Source organism: Chlamydotis macqueenii, chromosome 3 (genome assembly GCF_036417535.1).
Source record: "Chlamydotis macqueenii isolate bChlMac1 chromosome 3, bChlMac1.mat, whole genome shotgun sequence".
Taxonomy (NCBI): Eukaryota; Metazoa; Chordata; class Aves; order Otidiformes; family Otididae; genus Chlamydotis; species Chlamydotis macqueenii.
In genome coordinates, this window is record NC_141558.1 from 113,662,712 (window position 1) to 113,682,308 (window position 19,597).

Genomic DNA, 19,597 nt, shown 5'->3' on the forward strand with positions numbered 1-19,597 from the left:
TTGTGCATTGTCTGCAAGTCCTGGCCTTCCAAGTCATCGGAGGCCAGCAGCTGAAAGAACCCCAGCAGAAAGTCAGCGGCCGGCAGAGCCGCTGAGGCTCCCCACAGCGTGCAGCTCCTGGTTCCCAGCGTCAGCTGAGGACAAAGGGCACCAAGGCTTTTTCTGGTAACTCACAGCCAAGCAAAGGAGGCAGGTTTGCTCTGAGGAAGTGTCAAAGAGGCTGTTCTGGGCGTGCTGGAGTTGGAGGAACAGCTCCTTCAAGATGTTATCCAGCGTCTGGGGTGTGGAGAACATGAGCTCCCACATGGCCCGGGCAGTGCTGCAAGCCAGAGCGCTCTGTCAGCCGGGCTGCCTCGGCCACAGCAGCACGGCCTGGGACAGCCGGGCGGGACGCAGACCCTGCCCCTGGGTTGGGACGCCCCGGGCAGCAGGAGAGGGCTGAGGTGGTGGTGTTCCCGGTGGGGCTGTCAGCCAGAGAGTCCCCGGGCCCCTCTCCCCACAGGGAACAAGCCCTCAGGGGGCTTGTCAGGGCCAGCACCTGTCTCCTCGCATCTCCAGCATGGTCCTGACTGCCTCCCCAGGGTCCCTGTTAGCCATCAGGAGGAGCAGCGACTCCACGCTCTGCTGGGCTGGTGCCGTGCTGATGCCTGTCAGGTTTCTGTGGATGCAGCTCAGGATCTTTGGCACCTGGAGGGGACGCAGGTGAGGATGGTGCTGCCACTGGGGTGCAGCCATTTCCTCAGCTACCCTTCCCATCCCTCTCTGCTGCCTTCAGGTGCCTTCTGGTGCCTGAGACAGCTGGGTTTGGGAGGGAGGGAGGGAGGGAGCAAGAAGGCCTGACAGGGCTCAAGGGCAGGGCAATCCAGCCAGCGGCCACTTACATCCGTCAGCCAGAAGTCAGGGTCTCCCATAACCACATCCATCATGCTGCCGGCCAGCTCCCTGTCAAAGGTGCTGTAGTCTCTCATGGCCTCAATGATTGTGAGGACGATGTCTGCCCTCTCTTCGGGCTGGAGGTATTTTCCAAAGGCCTGTGGGCGGGAGGCAGGGAGTGAAGACATGCCACCTCCAGTCTGGGTGCCTTTGCTCACACGAGTGCCGTGCTGATGCCACGGAGAAGTGTTCCAGCAAGGGGGAAGCTCACTACCTTGGTAATGTGCCTGGCGTCGGGCGAAGAGCGCAAGGAGGTGATCTCAGCTTCCCAGTCCTCTTGGAGCTGTGCACGATCCTCTGGCAGTGTCGTGCCTAAAGAGCAGGGCAAAGGCAGAAGAGTCGGCAAGACACAGCAGCTTAGGCAGCAAGCTTCCCAAATCCGGAAAAGAGCGTGGAACTAGGAATGGCTGAGGAGACAGGTTATGATCCACAGTCGCGGAGGAGGTGCTGGATAGCGGTGTAAACTGAAGGTTGACCTGCCTCCAGTGTACCTATGCGAAGGCTCCTGGCCTGGGAAACTCCAAGGACCTAGAGCTCTGCAGGCAGTCCCACAGTTAAAGCGTGGTTGGAATAATGGTGCCATGACAGGAGGGGCGGCTCGCGTGGCGGGCGCGTTGCGAGGCAGGGCTGTGAGCTCTTCAGGAGAGATGGGGAAGACGTGGATTGGGGCTGCCTCCTGGCTGAAGGAGCAGCTCAGCTCCACGGGACGATGAGCAGTGTGGGGGAGAGCGTGTGGGTCGGGAGCAGAGGAGAGGCAGTGCTGGTGACGTGGTGATGCCTCCAGCAAGCGCAAGAGCAGTCCGTGGCAATGGCCAGGAAGAGAAGCAGATGTCTCGGGTGATGTCAGTGTGCGCAGGGATGCCGCTGCCACAGCTTCTCTTACATTGTTGCTGACGCTTGAACACGAGGAGGGAACAAAGAGCGTCCAAAGCGGGACAGCTGGTCTTTCCTTCCTGGCAGGAAAGTAGGAGGAGGTGTCCCAAGAGCTGTCCGAGGACTGGGATCTGGATGTCTCCGTAGGAGGCACATCTGTCCTCATCTTGAGCAGCCTGGGCAAGGGAGGCAGAAGAGCAGAATTGCTGAGGTCAGAGCCCGGAAGCCAAGAGTGTGCTCAGAGCTGGGTGCAGGCGCGTCAGAGCTTTGCAGGGCCCCACGGGCCCCAGCTCCCAAAGCAGCTAGCTGGGCGGCAGCCCCACGCAGGGAGAGCTGCCGGGCCTGCGCTTGCACCACGCTCCTTGCCGTTCTCGTACGACACTGGCCCGGGAGCAGAGCTGGCTCCTGGCAGAGAGGGGGCTGGGGAGAGAAGCCCGTGGGGAAGGGAGGGAGCAAGACCCCCGCTTCAGCGCAGAGGAGGCGGAGCGCTGAAACCTGTGCCCAGGCTTGCCTTGCGGGCACCTGGGAGCTGCAGGCTGCACCGCTGTGCGGGCACGGAAGACGGTGTGACTGGCAGGTGCCTGGTCCTTACCTCCAGTGAGGAACAGTTGGCCAGCAAATGGCCCAGCTTCCTAATCCTCTCCACGGCCCTCTCCCGCACCTCTGGTCTCTCGCAGTCCGTGAAGAACAGGAGCATCTGGGGCGAGAGGAGAGAAGCTGCTGGTGAGCCCTGGCAGCAGACACCCCCTCCAGCACAAGCAGCGCGGCTCAGCTCCTGAGCTGGACTCGCACAGTCCATGGCGGCTTCCTCTGCTCTCGAGCAAAGGTGCGGACCGTCCACTCAAGAGTGGCCAATTCCTTCCCTGGAGGGTGAGGAACAGCCCCGCTCTTTGCACGTGCCAGACCTGAAAGATACTCTGCAGCTCCTCGCTGACTCTGGAGGCGGGAGCGCTGAGCACCAATGCCTCCAGCATCTTGTCCATGACACGCAGGTTCTGCAAGGAAGACAAAGAGCTGTGGCCATGATTGTGCTGTCCCTCCCACTGCCAGAGCCAAGGGAGGACTCCTGCGCTGAGTCGCGGTGCCCGGGAGAGACCCCGGGACAGACAACCTGTTGCAGGCAGAGCAGCCTGCGCCACTGGACGTGGCCAGGCCCAGGGGAAGGGGACGAAGGGCTGAGGGTGGGAAAGCAAAGCCGAGAGCCTGGCCTGCCTTGGATCTCTGGTGATATGGCAGCACAGGGTGGCCAGGGAGCAGCCCCGAGGGACTGGGGGCTCCTGGAGCTCACTCAGCACTTGCCTTGAAGTAGAGGCGTGTTTCCAGGCTGTGCATTTCCTCTGCTGGAGGAAGCCAGAAGACAGTGGAGAAGCAGGCTTGTAGGAGGCCTATCTCTTTGCCGTCCAGCACCGACTCCACTGAGCTGCAAAGAGGGAGAGGGGCCAGTGGGGCACTGGTGCTGGGAGCGGAGCCTGGAGGCCTCGTGCAGGTGAACACGGAGCTGTGGGACAGGGTCCCCAGGAGGGATGGGCAGGTACCTCAATGCGGCGATGGCACGCATGGCTTTCTGCCGCACCGCCGTTTGCATTTTGTCCCTGGGCTCCTCTGTCAGCAGCACCTGCAGAGCACAAGTGGGATGGGCCCTGGCAGCTGGCAGCACCCAGTGCCAGCAGACCCTCGCCCTGCGCAGGCGCTGTCCCCACAGGGTGCCTGTGCCGGCAAAGCCCTTCTGCAGAGCCGTGGGGTTTCCCCTTACCCAGATGTTCTCTGGCAGCTGGTACGTGTGGCAGAAGAAATCCAGGCCCTGGAACAAGTCGTGCCGCTTGGCGGTTCTGCACAGAACGCAGATGCAGTTCAGGAACACCATCTGCTGGCCCTCCTCCTGGCAGCCGGGGGACAGAGAGAGAAACGGGGAGCGTGAGGCAGGGGACAGGCGGCCAGCGGGACCGGAGCACCGGGGGCGCAGTGCCGTGTGGGAGAGCTGGGAGAAGCAGCTCTGCCCAGCCAGCACAGCTCCAGCAGCCCGGCAGCAGAGCCCCTGTCAGCAGAGGCGGGCAGAGCCGCAGGTGAAATGGGCACGGTTACCTGCTGAGGGCTGGTGACAAAGGCGTGGATGAAATCCACAGTTTCCTGTTCCACTGCGTAGACAGGCAACCAGCTGTCATCTAAGGAAGGAGGAGAGCAGGGAGGGTGTGGAGAAGGGCCGGTGGCAGGAGAGAGCAGAGGAAGGAAATCTGCCCTGTGTGCAGCCGCCTGCCCACTCCCCTGGCCCAGTGTTCCCGTGCGTGCCAGGGCTGGAGGGTGCCCGGCAGCCGGGCTGCCATGCTGGAGCACAGCGTGGCGGGGAAAGCCCCCAGTGCCATCGGCTGAGGACATCCCTTGCAGGTGGGCAGGAAAGGTCCCCGTCCCACAGCATGGCTGCCTCCTGCCAGCCCAGCTGCCTCCGGCTGCCTGTGCCCGGAGCAGGAGCTGGGTCCCCTCTGCTCTCTCCCTCTTTGGGAGAGGCTGTGCTGGGGCCAGCTGCCAGCCCTGAGCATCCCTGTCATTCACGCAGAATCATGCCCCCCGCCCGCGGGATCCCCGCTGCCCATGTGCGTGGATACGTGATGGTGGCGTCGAGCAGGGTGCGCTCGCTGGCCCCAGCCCTGCCCCGACCAAGAGGGGCCCCTCACTCACCGATCTCCAGTGGCTCAACCGTGGACACCTCGTCAGGCTGCCCCAGGGAGCCGCTCTCTTGGGAAGTCCAGTCTTCCTGCCAGGACTCCGTGGGGCAGCTGGGAATGCTCTCTGCCATCCTGCGGGATGGAGGAAAGGGCTAGGAGGGGGGTTGTGGGGGAAGGTTTGGCGAAAGGCCTCAGCTGCGCTTGCGGGCTCCTCGCTAGCTCCACGGGCTCCTGGCCTGTCCTGTCGCTGTCCTGCCGGACACTGAGGGCTGGGGGGCACAGCCGCGCTGACCGTATGCAGTGGGGTGGGGTGTCAGAATGGGGAGGTCACAAAGGGTCTCACTGTGACACGCTGCCCGGGCCGGGAGGGGCAGTGTTCTATGGGGTGCAGTGGGCCGGCTCAGCCCTCGGGCACCTGGGTGCTCTCAGGGTGCCCCCAGTCCACCGTTTTCCCTCACATCCCCTAGGACCTCCCTGTTGCCCTCCGCGGCGTCCCAGAGCCCCATGTTCAGACATGAACAGGGGCGGCGTGCCCCCACAACATCCCTTTGCTTTTGGCGCACTGCAGAGCCCTGCCTCTCCCCCTCGACGACATTAAAGCTGGAAGATTCACTGCAGCCTGGTTTTTGTCGCTTCACTCTTCTCTCCCCCTCGCCAAAGAGGAAGAGCTCCTGCAGAAAGGGGGAAAAGGAAAATGAAACGTCTTCCACTGAGTTTGCCCTTTGAGGACTGGGAAGCTCCCAGACATGGAGATTCCGGTCTCACTGGCTTGCTTCTCCGTCTGGCTTGTGATCGTGATGGAGACCAGCCTCTTACAGTCAGAGCCTTTCCCTGGCTCTGAACATCTCTTCCAGCACGGGCCCACCCAGGACCCCTCCTGGGGCCTTCGTTGCAGCCCAGAGCCCTGGCGCTGCCCCGGGGGTGGCTGTGTGGTAGCGCCGGGGCGGAGGAGGCCTGGGCCGGTGTGGCAGGGTGGCTGCGGCCTCAGTGGGGGCTTTGGGCTGAAGCGGGGAGGACGGACCCAGCAGGATACGGCTCTAAGGGCCGCACTGCTGGGCACGCTGGCAGCTGTAGCCTTGCATTCCAGCCCTTCCTGGCAGCCCCCTGGGTCGGAAGGGGAAGCTGGGAGCGGTCCTCTTCTGACAGAGCCCCGCTGTGCCGCCACGTTGGTCCACAGGCCGTGCCGCCACGTTGGTCCGCAGGCCGTGCCAGGCGCTGTCGTCCTGGTGCTGTTGCCTCGGCGTTCCTGTTCCACGGAGGCAGCACAAGGAACCCCCACACAGCCCAAGGGAACCTGGAACAGCCCCTCTCTGCCCCTTCTCTGACTGCTGGAGCCGTGCCCTGCAGCCGCTGCCCAGCGTGACCACGCTCAGGCACCTTCAGGCCTCTGCTCTGCGCGAGCTGGCTGGGTGTGGGGGACGGGGCTGCCTGGTTGAGGACAAGTGGAGAGAACTGGGGACAGGATGGGAAAGAGGTGGATAAGGTCTGTCACCACACTCGGGAATCAAACTCCTTCACACCACTGTAGCAGTAAGAAACAGGCATTCTTTATTGCGGCGCCAGATGCGTGGGGGATCCTTCCACCTAGCGTGCACGTGTGTCTACAAATCCAAACGGAATATGTTCAGTAACTTCACACGGAATCAGCAGCAATTCCCAGAATATTGATACATAGTCATGAGTTTTGCTCCATCCTCCAGGCCTGCCTTTGTTCTACCATCCCTCTTAATCCCCCCACATATGCCTGGCTAACTTTTAACAGACAGAATAATAACTTTTCCTGACAATCCCAAAACTACGAGTTCTCCCTAAGGGTTAAGACATTACATAGCAAGTCCAGCCTATGTGACTGCAGTGACATAGGTAGCGCAAACTGCCTAATATTTCTGTCATTTTCAAAAATCATGCTGTTCTCCAATTATATTGCTGAATCATCCTATGTCATGTAACATTTCCCTCCCTTTGAGACTTATTTACGCTCATTTTTAAGAATTCTCCTCTACTTAGAACTAATCTCTGTGATCGGTAAAACAAAAGGTATCATTAGCACTACTTCTAAAATGCCTTTAATAGATTCTGTGTTCTGATATGATTTTGTATAATTTATTAACAATGAGAGAGTGTTAACTCTCAAGGTCCTGTTTCTTTAGAAATCCATTGTTTCTGTTCTGGAGACGGTGCTTCCTTGACTCTCGGATAATGAATCCAAGAATCAATACCTTCAAATTTAAGGGCTGTAGGTGTTCCTAGAAGCACCTGATATGGTTCTTTCCATTCTTGTAGAAGAGGTTCTGAGTCACAAGTTTTCAGGTACACGTGATCTCCTGGTTGAAAGCGGTGAACTGGGGAATCTAAAGAAAGAGCCTGTGTGACGGTTACCTATCTTTTTAAAGCATTTGGAGTTCTTCTGAGGGATATCAACTACAATTTCATTTCATTATCTCCAGGAACAATCAGCTTTTGAACAAGGGTCAGAGTCTACACATGAACTCCTAGGGACCTATTTTAGTCTTAGATCTGGGTTGAATATCGCTTCTAGAAAGTGCCAAAGGAAGAATATGAGGCCATTTTAAAGATGTTCCCTGACAAATTTGCCTTCTCTGTCTTTTAAACCCTGTGCATGAGATTGTGTCCTCCAAGGAGTGTGTAAATCCCATTGAATTCCCAGAATTTTACTCACTAGTTGAATAATCTCAGTTACAAAATGAGGACCTCTGTCTGATGACATTGCTTTGGGGACTCCAAACCATGGTATTATTTCTTTCAACAGATTTTTAGCCACCTCTCTTGGCTTCTTGGTGCAACAGGGAAAAGCCTTTGGCCATATCTACTGATACCAATCCATACCTAAACCCATTTTGTTGCGACAATTCTGAAAAATCTATCTGCCAATAATCTCCAGGCGAGTTTCCTCTCTGTGTGGTTCCTGGGGGTGCTCATTTCATATTTGTAGGGTTATTCTTTAAACAAATCCCACACCTTTCTAGTACTGATTTTACTAACTTTGTCCTCCAGGCACTAATCACCTGTCTCCTTAAATCACTCATCATTACCTCTATTCCCCAATGAGTTTCTCTGTTTTTCTTCAGTTATCCTGAGCATCAACTGTGCTGAGACCACAACTTGATTTTTAGCAGTAACCATCCATCCTTTTTCATCTGATTTTTCGTCTTGAACTAAGTGATTTAGCTAATTCCACATCAACCTTACTGTAATTTGGGGTTTGTTGTTCCAATCTCATTTCTTTAACTGCTAGTATTGCTCTGATGCCTTTTTCTGCTACCTCCTTAGCCGCTTGATCGGCTAATCTATTTCCAGTGGTCACGGGGGAATTCTCAAATTGCTGGGCTCTGCAATGCATTATTGCAACTTCTTTCAGTTTCTGCACCACTTGAAGCAATTGCAAAATTTCTTCTCGGTGTTTGATGGATGTTCTTTGTGCTGTCGCATTCCTCTCTCTTTCCATGTGGCTCCATGAGCATGCATTACTCCAAAAGCATACTTAGAATCAGTCTGTATATTCACTCTGTTATCTTCTGCCCATTGTAGGGCTTCTGTGAGGGCTCTCAGTTCAAGCTTTTGTGCCGAGGTATTCGCCGGAAGTGGCCTTGCATCAATAACTGAGTTTGTCGTTGCTTTTGCATATCCAGCCAATCTTTTTCCACTTCGCATGAAGCTGCTTCCGTCAGTCAATATCTCAAATTCTGGGTCAGGTATAGGCTCACTTTTCTGTTACTGATTTTAAAAAGGCAGCAGGATTTATTGCATAGTTATACTTGCAAGTCAAACAGCAACTTGGAATTTGTCCTGATGGTAACCAGGACAAGGCACCTTTAAGGATAATAAGGCAGATTGCGTACCTCTGCTGCAGACTCCTCATGCCTTAGGTGTAGTCCTGCTGTCCTAAAACTAGGGCGATTAACCAAAATCTAATCCAAGTCTTCACCCTCACAAAGTGGTGTGTGAGTCAGTCTCAGTTTGCCATAAACATGAAGCAATCCAGAAAAAGAGGCTCATCTCCCATTAGCACAGGTACACTTGGATATTTGTAGTGCTTCGCACAGTCTCCATCCTGTACAGCACGTGCTTTTGTGGATGACCTTACCGAAGTGTAGCCAGGATAGTGACAAGAGAAAGTCTAAATAAGACTATATTCTTAAAAGACTGCAATATTCAGGGATGGCAAACACATTACCTCCACACCGGTCCTCAGGGAAGTAACGTCAACAGAGCATCTTTTCCAGGGCAGAGCGGGGAGGTAGCCAGGGCTGCGCTAGCTTGGTCACTATTATTTGACTTCTAAAGTGTAAAATGTCATTAAGGCAATGCCTTAAGTAGGGTTTTCTTCAGTCCAGCCCCTCCTCCAAAGTTGAAGCTACGTCTTCTTCCCTTCACAACAGGATGTGAGATGACCTATGTCCTCACATGGGACTAGAATATCTCTAAGTTTAATCTATGTACTAGAGAAGCCTGGTCCTGCTGGGGTCTGGGCAGACTCCAAGGAGCAAAGCAGACTCTGCAAGAGGGATATGGAGAAGGAAAACAGATCAAAAAATGAGGAAGTTTTGCTTCTGCATCAACACTGACCATCTAGAAAACACATTTTTCTTGTGGGAAGCACCATAAGAATATTGTGAGCACATAAAACACCTCCAGTTGTAGCCAACAAGTTTTAAAAATGTTCCTTTACTGCTGCTTTACTGAACATGATCATCTCGAGAGGACCAGACCAAATCCCTATGCTGCTAAGGAGATATCATCTCCATCAGAAGTCCACAGGCCACTGAAAGCTCAGGAAATTACATTAATGCACACCAGCAAAGGCCCTGGCCCATCCATTTTGTGGCATTCCTTCTGGTTCTTAAAAAAGCTACAATCCAAACCAGTTAATATTTGGAGTATTTTTTATGGTTAAGCACAATTCTTTCTGTGGGAATGTACTCCAGGGGGATTCAGGCATGCGTAAACAGTTTCCTTCAGAGATTTCCCTTGGTAATTTCTTTCTGCAACATGTAACTGCAATTAACTTATGTTGCACCAACATGCCAGATGCAGTCCAACTTGTTACTAAATACATGCTTGCAAAAGAAGAGTATTACTTTCTCAGCATTGTTATCAGAGGGAGCAAGCGAAAGCTATCCTCAGGAACATCTAATACTGAATGTCTTGGTCTCTGTGGCTTAAAACCACACCGTTAACTTTGCATTACGACAGAGCTGGCTCAAAATTAATTTCCTCATGCTGGTTCCTGTCAGTAGGCCTGCTTGCCTTGCAAACAGCATCTCTGGCCTTGGGAAAGACAAGTAGAAATGTTTCTTGAGCAGGACTTCAAGTCAGAGCAGTTGGCCTGCTGGAACATCCACAGTCCTCACCTCCTGCTGGCACCAAGATCAGTGGTTGATCCAAATCAGATTTCCTGTTTGCTGAGGATCATATACCTGCTGACACTGATGTAGAATTTGATAAGTAGTACTGTGAACTCTTGAATGAAAAAAGTATTTTCTTTTTCCTTTTGTATTAAAATATCCATCCTAGAGGAAAGGCAACTCTCCTACTTCTACACTTCTCCCCTTTCATCTCTCCAAAAAGAGAAGTGATGATCCTGCACTAGCATGCTATTAATACTGTGGTATCAATACTCAAATATATTTTAAAACTCCCAGATGTTAACATTTTTAGGGAACTTGGTTTCAGGATTCAAGATCTGCTTCTAGTCTGCTTGGTGACTCTTTACATGAGTCAAGAAAGTGTTCTTCAACCTTTTTCTGTGTGCACTCACTTCTCCAGCTCTGAAATGGTGCTTGCTGGTCACAAATGTCTGTAAAGACCCCATGTGGAGAATTAATACCATGTTAACTTTAACTTCCCAAGCCAGTGCTCGGATCTGAAGACAGAGAGCTACAAGAGCTAAATAAGGCTCTTGATAATTTCTTGTCAAACTTAAAATAATTAGTGGCAACTGTTTCAGTGTGTTGCCCAGTGTCTGGAAAAAGCTCCAGATAATTTGCCATACCTTTTTCCCTCCTCCCTGCAACTGAAGCAGCAAGTGAACATGGCTTTCATCAACATTCTTGCATAGATAACAAGGTCTTCTTTGTCCTCGGAGAATAATGGCTACCATGCATTTATCTGAGGAGCATTTGTCCCAGCTATCCTACAAGGAGGAATGTGGGTCAATCCCTGATCCAGAACTGTATCGTTGTTTCTCTGTGGCCATGGCTAGCAGCCAGCAGCAGCTTATCAGAGCCCCACGCTGGCGCGCTGCATGCTTCACTGTTGCTCAGTGACAATGCGCTTCAGAAACATCAGTACTCGGTGTCTGCCTCTTCCTGCAAATCCTGGCCAGTCAGTGTGCAGGGATTTGCATTGCCTCTGCTACATGCTGGACAAATGCCTGCAGTCTTTTCAATGCTATCTATCAAAATGCCAAGGAAAAGACACTTCCTTCAGTGTTTTAGCTTCTTTGTCCACTTGCTTACCCTGTCCTCCATGATGCTCCCCCTGCAACCTTCCAGCGCTTCCTTTTCTCTGCTGTTTCACCCATACTGTCAAGCCAACTTGGGTTTTTTATTTGAAAAGCTCTTTCTTCCACTGAAACTAGACAGAAAAAAAGCTGTCGAGGCTCCTAATTTACATGTTGAATCCATAGTGAGGTCTGTTATTTTACCTGAACCTAAGCTTTCACGGAATCTCAGGTGGAGATGGAAGGAGGCAGATCTAACAGGAGACTGCGCCCTCCTTGACGAAATCATGCCCACTTTTTGAAATGCAGCTCACTGACACTATCTTCCCCCTTTTCACTGAGTTAGCCCAAATTCATACATTGGATCTCCTTTTCGTCACTGCCATTCATACTCTAGCTCAATGCAACTCTGACTTCATGATGCATACTTTATTTGATTCCTTTCAGATTTTTAAAATGTTCATTATTTTTTAAGATTTGGTGCTCTGTGTCTTAAGAGTGCTTTCCCAACACTGCAACTCTCTATCCTCCACTCTTCTCTCTCACATGCAATAGTTTCTGCAAACTTAATTTACAGAAAAGAAAGCACAGGCAGAGGATTTATGTGGCCTCCCTAATTCTGTGCTGTTCATCAGTCACGGGATCAGTCATTACAGACGGGTCTGCAAATGAGCATGAACTGCCACAGCCCAGTTAAAAAACAAACAAACAAACAAACAAACAAACAAAAAACCACGAAGATGTAACATTTTTTCCTTTGGCGAGAGTTTGTCTTCTGGTCCTTTGACTTTCTACCTGAAGCTCATTGCTCACTGCCTGTAGGAGGGTCAGTGGAAAAAAAAATATTATTTCCAACAGGAAGATGCTTTCTGGTGGCTGCAGAAATATGCTGTGCTAGCAGCACCACAGTGAAGATTCAGCCTGGATTGTTGACCAACACTGCAAATCCTTGCAGAAAGAGGTGGTGAGTTTGTACCTTTGGCAAGCTCTCAAGAACATAACCTACAACATAGAATCATAGAATGGTTAGGGTTGGAAGGGACCTTCAAAGGTCATCTAGTCCAACCCCCAGGACATCCCTGACTAGATCAGGTTGCTCAGAGCCTCATCCAGCCTGGCCTTGAACGTTTCCAGGGATGGGGCCTCCACCACCTTTCTGGGCAACCTGTTCCAGTGTTCTATAACTTGCATCGTAAAAAATTTTTTCCTAATTTCTAATCTAAATCTACCCCCCTCTATTTTAAAACCATTACCCCTCGTCCTATTGCAACAGGCCCTACTAAACAGCCTCTCCCCATCTTTCCTGTAGGCCCCCTTGAGGTACTGGAAGACCGCTATCAGGTCTCCCTGGAGCCTCCTCTTCTCCAGGCTGAACAGCCCCAACTCTCTCAACCTGTCCTAAGAGAAGTGCTCCAGCCCTTTTATCATCTTCGTGGCCCTCCTCTGGACCTTCTCCAGCTGGTCCATGTCCTTCTTATGTTGGGGGCTCCAGAACTGGACACAGTACTACAGGTGGGGTCTCACCAGGGCAGAGTAGAGGGGGAGAATCACCTCCCTCGACCTGCTGGCTACGCTTCTCTTGATGCAGCCCAGGATGCGGTTGGCCTTCTGGGCCGCAAGGGCGCATTGCCTGCTCATGTTAAGCTTCTCATCCACCAGCACTCCCAAGTCCTTCTCCTCAGGGCTGCTCTCAATCCATTCCCCGCCCAGCCTCTATTTGTGCCTGGGATTGCCATGACCCAGGTGCAGGACCTTGCACTTGGCCTGGTTGAACTTCATGAGGTTGGCACGGGCCCACCTCTCCAGCCTGTCCAGGTCCCTCTGGATGGCATCCCTCCCTTCCAGCGAGTCGACGGCACCACACAGCTTGGTGTCATTGGCGAACTTGCTGAGGGTGCACTCTATCCCACTGTCCATGTCGCCGACAAAGATGTTGAACAGGGCCGAGCCCAGCACGGACCCCTGAGGGACGCCACTCGTGACCGGTCTCCACATGGACATTGAGCCGTTGACCACCACTCTCTGAGTGCGGCCATCCAGCCAACTCCTTATCCACCGAGTGGTCCGTCCATCAAACCCATGCCTCTCCAGTTTAGAGAGAAGGATGTCATGCGGGACAGTGTCAAAGGCTTTGCACAAGTCCAGGTAGATGATGTCAGTTGCTCGTCCCTTGTCCACCGATGCCATCACCCCGTCGTAGAAGGCCACCAAATTGGTCAGGCACGATCTGCCCTTGGTGAAGCCATGTTGGCTGTCACCAACTACCTCCTTGCTCTCCATGTGCCTTAGCACGGTTTCCAGGAGAATCTGCTCCATGACCTTGCCAGGCACAGAGGTGAGGCTGACCGGCCTGTAACATACGGCAGGGTTGCCAGTCACAAAGATACCAAGGCCTTTGACTTGACTGAGAGAGGAACTGCCTAAATGCTTCAGTTTTCATAATTCCACTGTAAAATATGGAAGAATCACAGCAGAATGAGTCTAAGAATGGTGACACTGGGTCATGTCCATCTCTGCCGCTGGCCACAGCAAATGCCCAGGAAAGAGTATAGGAACAGAGCAAGCACATATGAAACCTTCCTGCCCCTCATACTGTCCCCACAGCCTCTTGCCACTGTCAGCTCAGGGCATTGCCTCTTCAGGCAGTAACGGCACTGCCCAGAAAAGACAAAGCAGAGGTTGTTTCACCAACTCATTTGGTACTCTGGCTGGCTCCACATTGTTATGTCAGAAGGACACAGTCCTGTTTGTCACATCCCTGCAAGGGAAGCCCTGAGTTTGGCCCTAGTCTGGTTTCAACACAAAAACTATCCTGATTGCAACAGACATCCCCAGAAAGGTTTTAAGTCCTTTGCAATTACTGAATCTTGTAGTGCAATTACCAACACACCAGCCAAGACTCAGCTAAAGCTCAGTTCCTGAGAATAAAGGGTCTTCACTGAAAATATCCTAACAGCTGCCAAGTGCTGGCACCCTTCATCGCTCGCTACAACTTTTCAGGCACCCACAGCCACATCTCACAGCACAGAACAAGCACCTTTCTCAGGAAGAGAGACAGATACTGCTCCGCGTTCTCAGAGCAGCTCTTTAAGTTACTAAGTCCCACAAACCTCTGGTGAGTTAAGGACAAGAGCAAGGCAGAATGCAAACTACTTTCCCAAGGACCAGCTGGAGCCCTCAGAAAACTTTGTCCACTCTCCCGTTCATACCTGGGCCACCGATACATAAAGACAGCACAGGGCATTCCAGGAAATGGGATGAGATCAGGCAGCAAAGGATAAAGTATGGAGTGGAGAGCCAATCCTGGAGAAGAAATAAAAGATGGTCCAAACCAGTCAAAGAAATGTCACTGAAGGTAAAAGTAGAATAAATGGCATCAGAGACAAAATGTTACTGTATATGCCAAAGGCTTGCAGACTCTTCTCTTCCATAGTCCCGTATCTTTCTCCCAAAAAGCAGTCGCTGTACTAGAGGGTAGGACATGAGCTGTTTGTACCCTGCTCTCCTAAGGAGAGAATTTGTACCTTCCAAAAAAAAAAAAAAAAAAAGACTAAAACAAAAAAGAAAAATAGTGTTTTCTAGATGGAATTTATTTCCTCAAAAAAGCAACTGACTAAAGGTTTCTGACTTACAGTCGTATCAGGAGAACATGAACATACATCTGGTCAAGAGACACTAGAGTTAAGTACCACACCGGCACCAGATTCATGGAGTGCCCGGGTGAGAGCAGAGGAGGTACTACCAGCTGTACCTGCACTGCTGCTAAGCACCTTCTCGGCTCATAGCCTCTTGGAGTGAGGTTGCACAGGGACCTGAAACAGGAAGCTCCCAGCGTAAAACATTGCACTGCAGATCAAGGACAGCATCTAAAACGCGCATCCTTCAACAACCCTTTTGTTTTTCTCCCAATGGCCTTACCTGAAGACCTTGACCACTTGAAGCAAATGGCAAGTCTTCTGACCCATCGGGCTTTCAATCAGGATTCATGTTGTTACAACGGCGGTTTTTTGAATGTGCCAATTTATTTTTTTTTACAGCCCGAGAGTGTAGTATTGGATCTTTTACATCTGTACCTCAAGGAAAAAAATCTGAAGGCAAGTGGAGAGTCCTAGAAGATGCAGCATGGCCATTGTGAGGAATGGAAGCAGCACAGAAAAACAAGAAATATAATTTCTGACACAGATGATACAAAGAAGACTAAGATGTTCTGACAAGCGGTAGTTACCCAGCATTCCTGCTTCCATGGAAAAGTCTAGGATCCCTCTTGCTGTGCACAAACAACAAAAGAACTGGCACCTTGTAAGTCTGAAGCAGGGCTTCTGTAAGATTTCTGGCAGGTTAAGACCAGAATACTCACGGTTCATATTAACCCTATGGCACCTATTTCCAGGAGAAGGAGTGTTAGATTTCCTTCATTAAATACATGCTATGAGAAGGATTTGACCTCTGCTCTAACAAGCTTTACATCAGACTAGACGTTCACAGTGATGTAAAACGTGGCAATCCACTGGTGGAGACTGGGAGAGGCATTTTTCAGCAAAGACTTTGAGCTAAGAAGACTCTGAGGTATTGCCTTTAATTTACCATTTCCTGGGATCTACTTTCAGAAACAGCGCGCCACAGCCTATGGCACGCTGCTAGGACGAGGTGCATTCAAGCTGCAGCACTACAGGGAAGGAAGATCAATACAGCAATGGCAAGGTGCTGCCCGCAAGGAAGCCCAGCCTTTGGACTTGCCCAGGCGAGCATTTTTACCTGTGGGCGACAGCAGTTTTTGGGTGAAAAAAATAAAACTGAGAAATGTTCTAGTCCAAAATGGTGCTGTGATGTTTCATGTGAATTGCATTTGAGCGCTGCCTGCTCTCATGTCCTGATCCCAGCCAGCCGCATGTGCCACGGTGAAGGAGAGCATCAGAGGGGGTAAATGTCTGATGGGGGATAAAATGCAACTACAGAACCCAGCCCACAGGGAACAGTCACAATTTCCAGCTTCCTTGAGACATCCATATACTGCTTTAAAGTCAAAGTATTTGGGGTTCTGGTGCATTCAGATTTTTCAAATACTTAGACTTGTTTAGGAAAAAAAAAAAAAAGGTTTTGTTGAGAACCATTTTTTCAAACCTCCAACATTTTTCAAAACACCACTTATTTGTTGACTTTCATTATCAGCTACATAGTGCACTTTTAGTTTCCTGAGTTGAAAGGAGTTGGGATGATTCTAATGGGAGGAAATACAAAGTTTCAGTGGGTCTTGATCTGCTAAAAATGAAATAATAAATACTGGGCAAAGCATGTCCCTAGGGAATGGTGTTTGTCTCCTTCCATTTTGAAGATGAGCCAAGGAATGACCAAATTTTGTGAACATGGTTATAAACAAATTAGTTAAAAAGAAACTCCACCTGCAGTTTCTCAGTGGGCTGACTAATCCTTTCCTGCTTCGATTGTTTGCATAGCCCTGCTGCACATGATTAAACAGCCAGTAATGACGCACTCACTGCGTTTTCCCTCAGAGGCAGCCACTTCTCATTCTGAGTGTCTTTTTTGCAAAATTCATTGTGTCCCTTTACCAGGAAGAATGCTTTGCAAATGAAGGCTGCTGCTGCTATGAAACTGGAGCTGCCTCTTCTAGTGCCGTGAACATACATCGGCAACCGGATATCTTTCCAAGATAGCTTCCTCTGAAGCAAGAGAGGAGAAAGAAAAAAGGGAGACTTAGCATTACTTTATATCAAAGCTAAGTGTAAATATATAGTGCTGAACTAACAGTGTGGAGACTGACCATACGCAATCGTCTTGCTAAAGCAGCCAAGAGAAAGCGTCCCAAGTCCAGGCAAATCTTAGCATATGCACAGCCATAATTTTGTAACTAATTGTTGTCCAAAATGCCAAGATAAATCAATGGGGTTTTTGCACTGAGTTTGCTGGACTTTGTTCAGGTTTGGGGTGCAAATTCAGAAAGTATGTTGTAAAGGAAAGAAGGTGGAGTCAGAATCCAGGAGCATTTGGCTCAGCCTCAAGCAAAGCTTACTGTCTGCCACTAAGCATTACCCTGGCCCAGCACCACCCAGAATTACTAAATGTAAGCTGCTGCCGGAAGGACATTTATAGAAGGACCAAACTCCTAGCAGGAACAGGTATGCAGCTGTTCCAGCACACAGAGATCACTGAACTACACGAGGCAATAAACCCACCTCTTCTCTTCCCCTTTCAAGCCAACACTCACACTTGCCTGTCATCAGTTCCCGCATGATGTGTGTTCTGAATTTTTCCTCCCCTGTTCAATTTTGCTGGAATAGGAATATGACTTAACTTGTTTGGACTGACCTGTTAAGTAAACATGAGCAGGACATGGTGTGCTAGGAAAGGAGCATGTGTGGTTTCATGACGCGAACTGACTTCTTGATTTCTTGATGTTGTCGCAGGCAAGCCTCTTTCAGACATATTTATGCTGAAACAGACTCTGCTTTTTTTTCAGCCCCAGAGGGATTACTTTAACAAAATTTGTGTTTCCTCTGGATTTTTTCCTTAAAAAAAACAGTTGGAGGAAAGGAGAAAACCAGTCCTTGATCTGCACGAAGATCTCCTATGTTTGGTCCCACAGCTCGGGAGTTACTCACCAAAAGGCAAGAAAGCCGCTATGAGCTGCAACGGGGTGGGGGAATGGAACAAGGGTTGGATCCCTATAAGCTATTCAGATTAAAAAAAAAAAATTAAAAAATTAAAAAAAAAAAGCTAGTTTTCAGGATATATTTAAGATTTTTAAGGGATTGGAGAATAAGAGAGGAAGGGGAGTGGGATAAAAATGTTGCTTCATATCGTGTCTGTAATGCTTGATAAGTGTTTCCAGGACAGAATCTAAATTTTAGCAACATTTTCACCCACTCTGGAGTTTCTAGACTGCATCTCCATTTGAACAGCAGCAAAATAAGCTTACTAATTTTTCCCTACAATAAGCACATATGGGCTTTGTCTACTTCCCCATCTCCAACCCATATGAGCCTTTACTAACAGAAGTCTTGTTAAACCAGAAGTCTCAATGGCATTGTTTTCATACATCTATATGTGTGTGCACTTGCAACACATATATATGTATCCATATGAATTATCAAAATACTATTATAAAGCAAGTGTTCTTTCTCCACACCCTTGCCCTGCCCACCCCACCTCACCCCGTTTCCCCAGGCCAGCATATTTCAAAACAGACTGGAACTGAAAAAACTTTCAAGAGCCATCCAGCCCTTGTTAGCACTGCAAATGTCTAGGTCTGTTAACAAGTCCCCAGTCCACCTCTCGGACGCATGTTGACGAACGGCCTGTAGTTCACAATACTGACTCCTTGGATTCAGGGTCTGCTGGACTGGTTGTGTTAGAGACTTGTTTTTTGTGGGTTACCAAAGGCGATGTTTCCCCTTCAGACTTGCTGTTAGCAACTGCTTCTACGTTGACTTCCTTTAGCTCCTGCTCTTTTTCTTTCTTTTCCTTTTCATTTAGGTAATGAAGGATGCCCGCTCCTAGGGCATCCCCTTCCACATTCACAACGGTGGTGGTTCGGTCCCTGGTTAAGATCAGAAACAAAAAACAAAGCAGCAGGCTTTTAGTTTAAGAGAGTTACAACACAATCAGGGGAGCTGATACACTAACATCAGTGGAGCTAGGCAAGGGAGATATTGTTACCATAGGCATTTTCCACAGAAGTATCATCATCATTTCAGAACTAAAAATGTGTACCAGAGCTGGTTTAAGGTCAGCCCAACCCAACCGTTACTGTCAACTGGTTCTGGTCTCTCAGTGGGTTGCAGCAATGGTACTACTCTTTCTCAGGCATCCTTCTTTTTCTGGCCCACCTCCTTCCTCTTCCCTTTCCCCAGGCCAGCATTTTTCAAATACAAGTTCAGAGCAAGAATTTTATTTGGGCTTATCCACAAAGTGAATCAGAGCACCCAACTCTCTTTTTAACTGTAGAGACCTGTACCTTAACCTAAACATCTACCTAAGGGGTCCTTCCAAAAGCATGCAGAATGACTGTGTTCTCTGGATTTCCTGCTAGTAGCACTTGTCCTAATCTTTGGCCCTACAACACAAAACTACGGTGTCCCAGGGTCTAAAGGAATGGGTTTATGGGTTATAAAGAAAGACAATTTCTTCATGTGCCTTTTGAGGCTTCTGTTAGTCATCCTGCAGCCTAACTTCAACATGTACTCAACCTGTAACTGTGGTTCTCTCTGGTAATTAAACAGCTGGCATTAAAACAAGGCTTGGGACTCTTCCCTCCCTCCTTCCCCCTTTTGTTACCACAAGACTGAGTGCCTTGACTAGAACAACAGTGCTGACCACAGAGGGATACTACATATTTTGAAATTAAGGCAGCCAGCATGACACAGGCTGAGGGCAGCCCGGAGTAAACAGACAGGCAAGCTTTTCGCTCTTGCCTCCAGGCACTTTTGAGTACAGCCTGTGGAAAGCACAGCTACTACTGTAATCCCTGAGGAAGATGGGATACAAAAAGCTAGCCACTACTTTTCCTGTCTCTTCTGTCTTTGAAGGTGGCTGATCCCCAAGAGGTAACAGCAAGGAAGAGTTTGATGGCCTTAATTAAGTCATAGGAATACGATTATGCTCCACACATGTGTGATGTGGAAAGGGAAGGAAGTAACACAGCTGCCGCCTT

The 19,597-nt window shown here is 50.0% G+C and overlaps 2 protein-coding genes across 2 annotated transcripts in view; both read right to left on the bottom strand.

Annotated features, from left to right (window-relative positions):
• Nucleotides 1-72: 72 nt before the first annotated feature.
• Nucleotides 73-4,597, bottom strand: LOC147601435 (maestro heat-like repeat-containing protein family member 7). The gene is made up of 12 exons (XM_086744666.1): nt 4,480-4,597; nt 3,889-3,968; nt 3,560-3,685; nt 3,342-3,421; nt 3,106-3,226; nt 2,712-2,801; nt 2,399-2,503; nt 1,817-2,012; nt 1,148-1,245; nt 882-1,031; nt 539-687; nt 73-319 (listed from the first exon to the last, which is right to left on the bottom strand). Exons 1-12 carry the CDS (start codon nt 4,595-4,597, stop codon nt 73-75), a joined length of 1,560 nt encoding a protein of 519 aa, XP_086600792.1.
• Nucleotides 4,598-14,949: 10,352 nt separating this feature from the next.
• SLC1A4 (solute carrier family 1 member 4) overlaps nt 14,950-19,597 on the bottom strand; it is a 30,630-nt gene continuing 25,982 nt past the window's right edge. The window contains exon 8 of the mRNA XM_086744058.1: nt 14,950-18,484. Coding sequence (XP_086600184.1) covers nt 18,250-18,484 — 235 coding nt within the window. The 3' untranslated portion in view covers nt 14,950-18,249. The remainder of the gene's footprint in view (nt 18,485-19,597) is intronic.

What these genes read in the sequence shown, in the direction of transcription:
- LOC147601435 (XM_086744666.1), bottom strand. Translation starts at nt 4,597, where the DNA reads ATGGCAGAGAGCATTCCCAGCTGCCCCACGGAGTCCTGGCAGGAAGAC. An exon ending in GGTTGAGCCACTGGAGATCG is followed by an intron (nt 3,969 to 4,479) that starts GTGAGTGAGGGG and finishes CTCCTTCCTTAG; the next exon opens with ATGACAGCTGGTTGCCTGTC. An exon ending in TTGTCACCAGCCCTCAGCAG is followed by an intron (nt 3,686 to 3,888) that starts GTAACCGTGCCC and finishes CCCGGCTGCCAG; the next exon opens with GAGGAGGGCCAGCAGATGGT.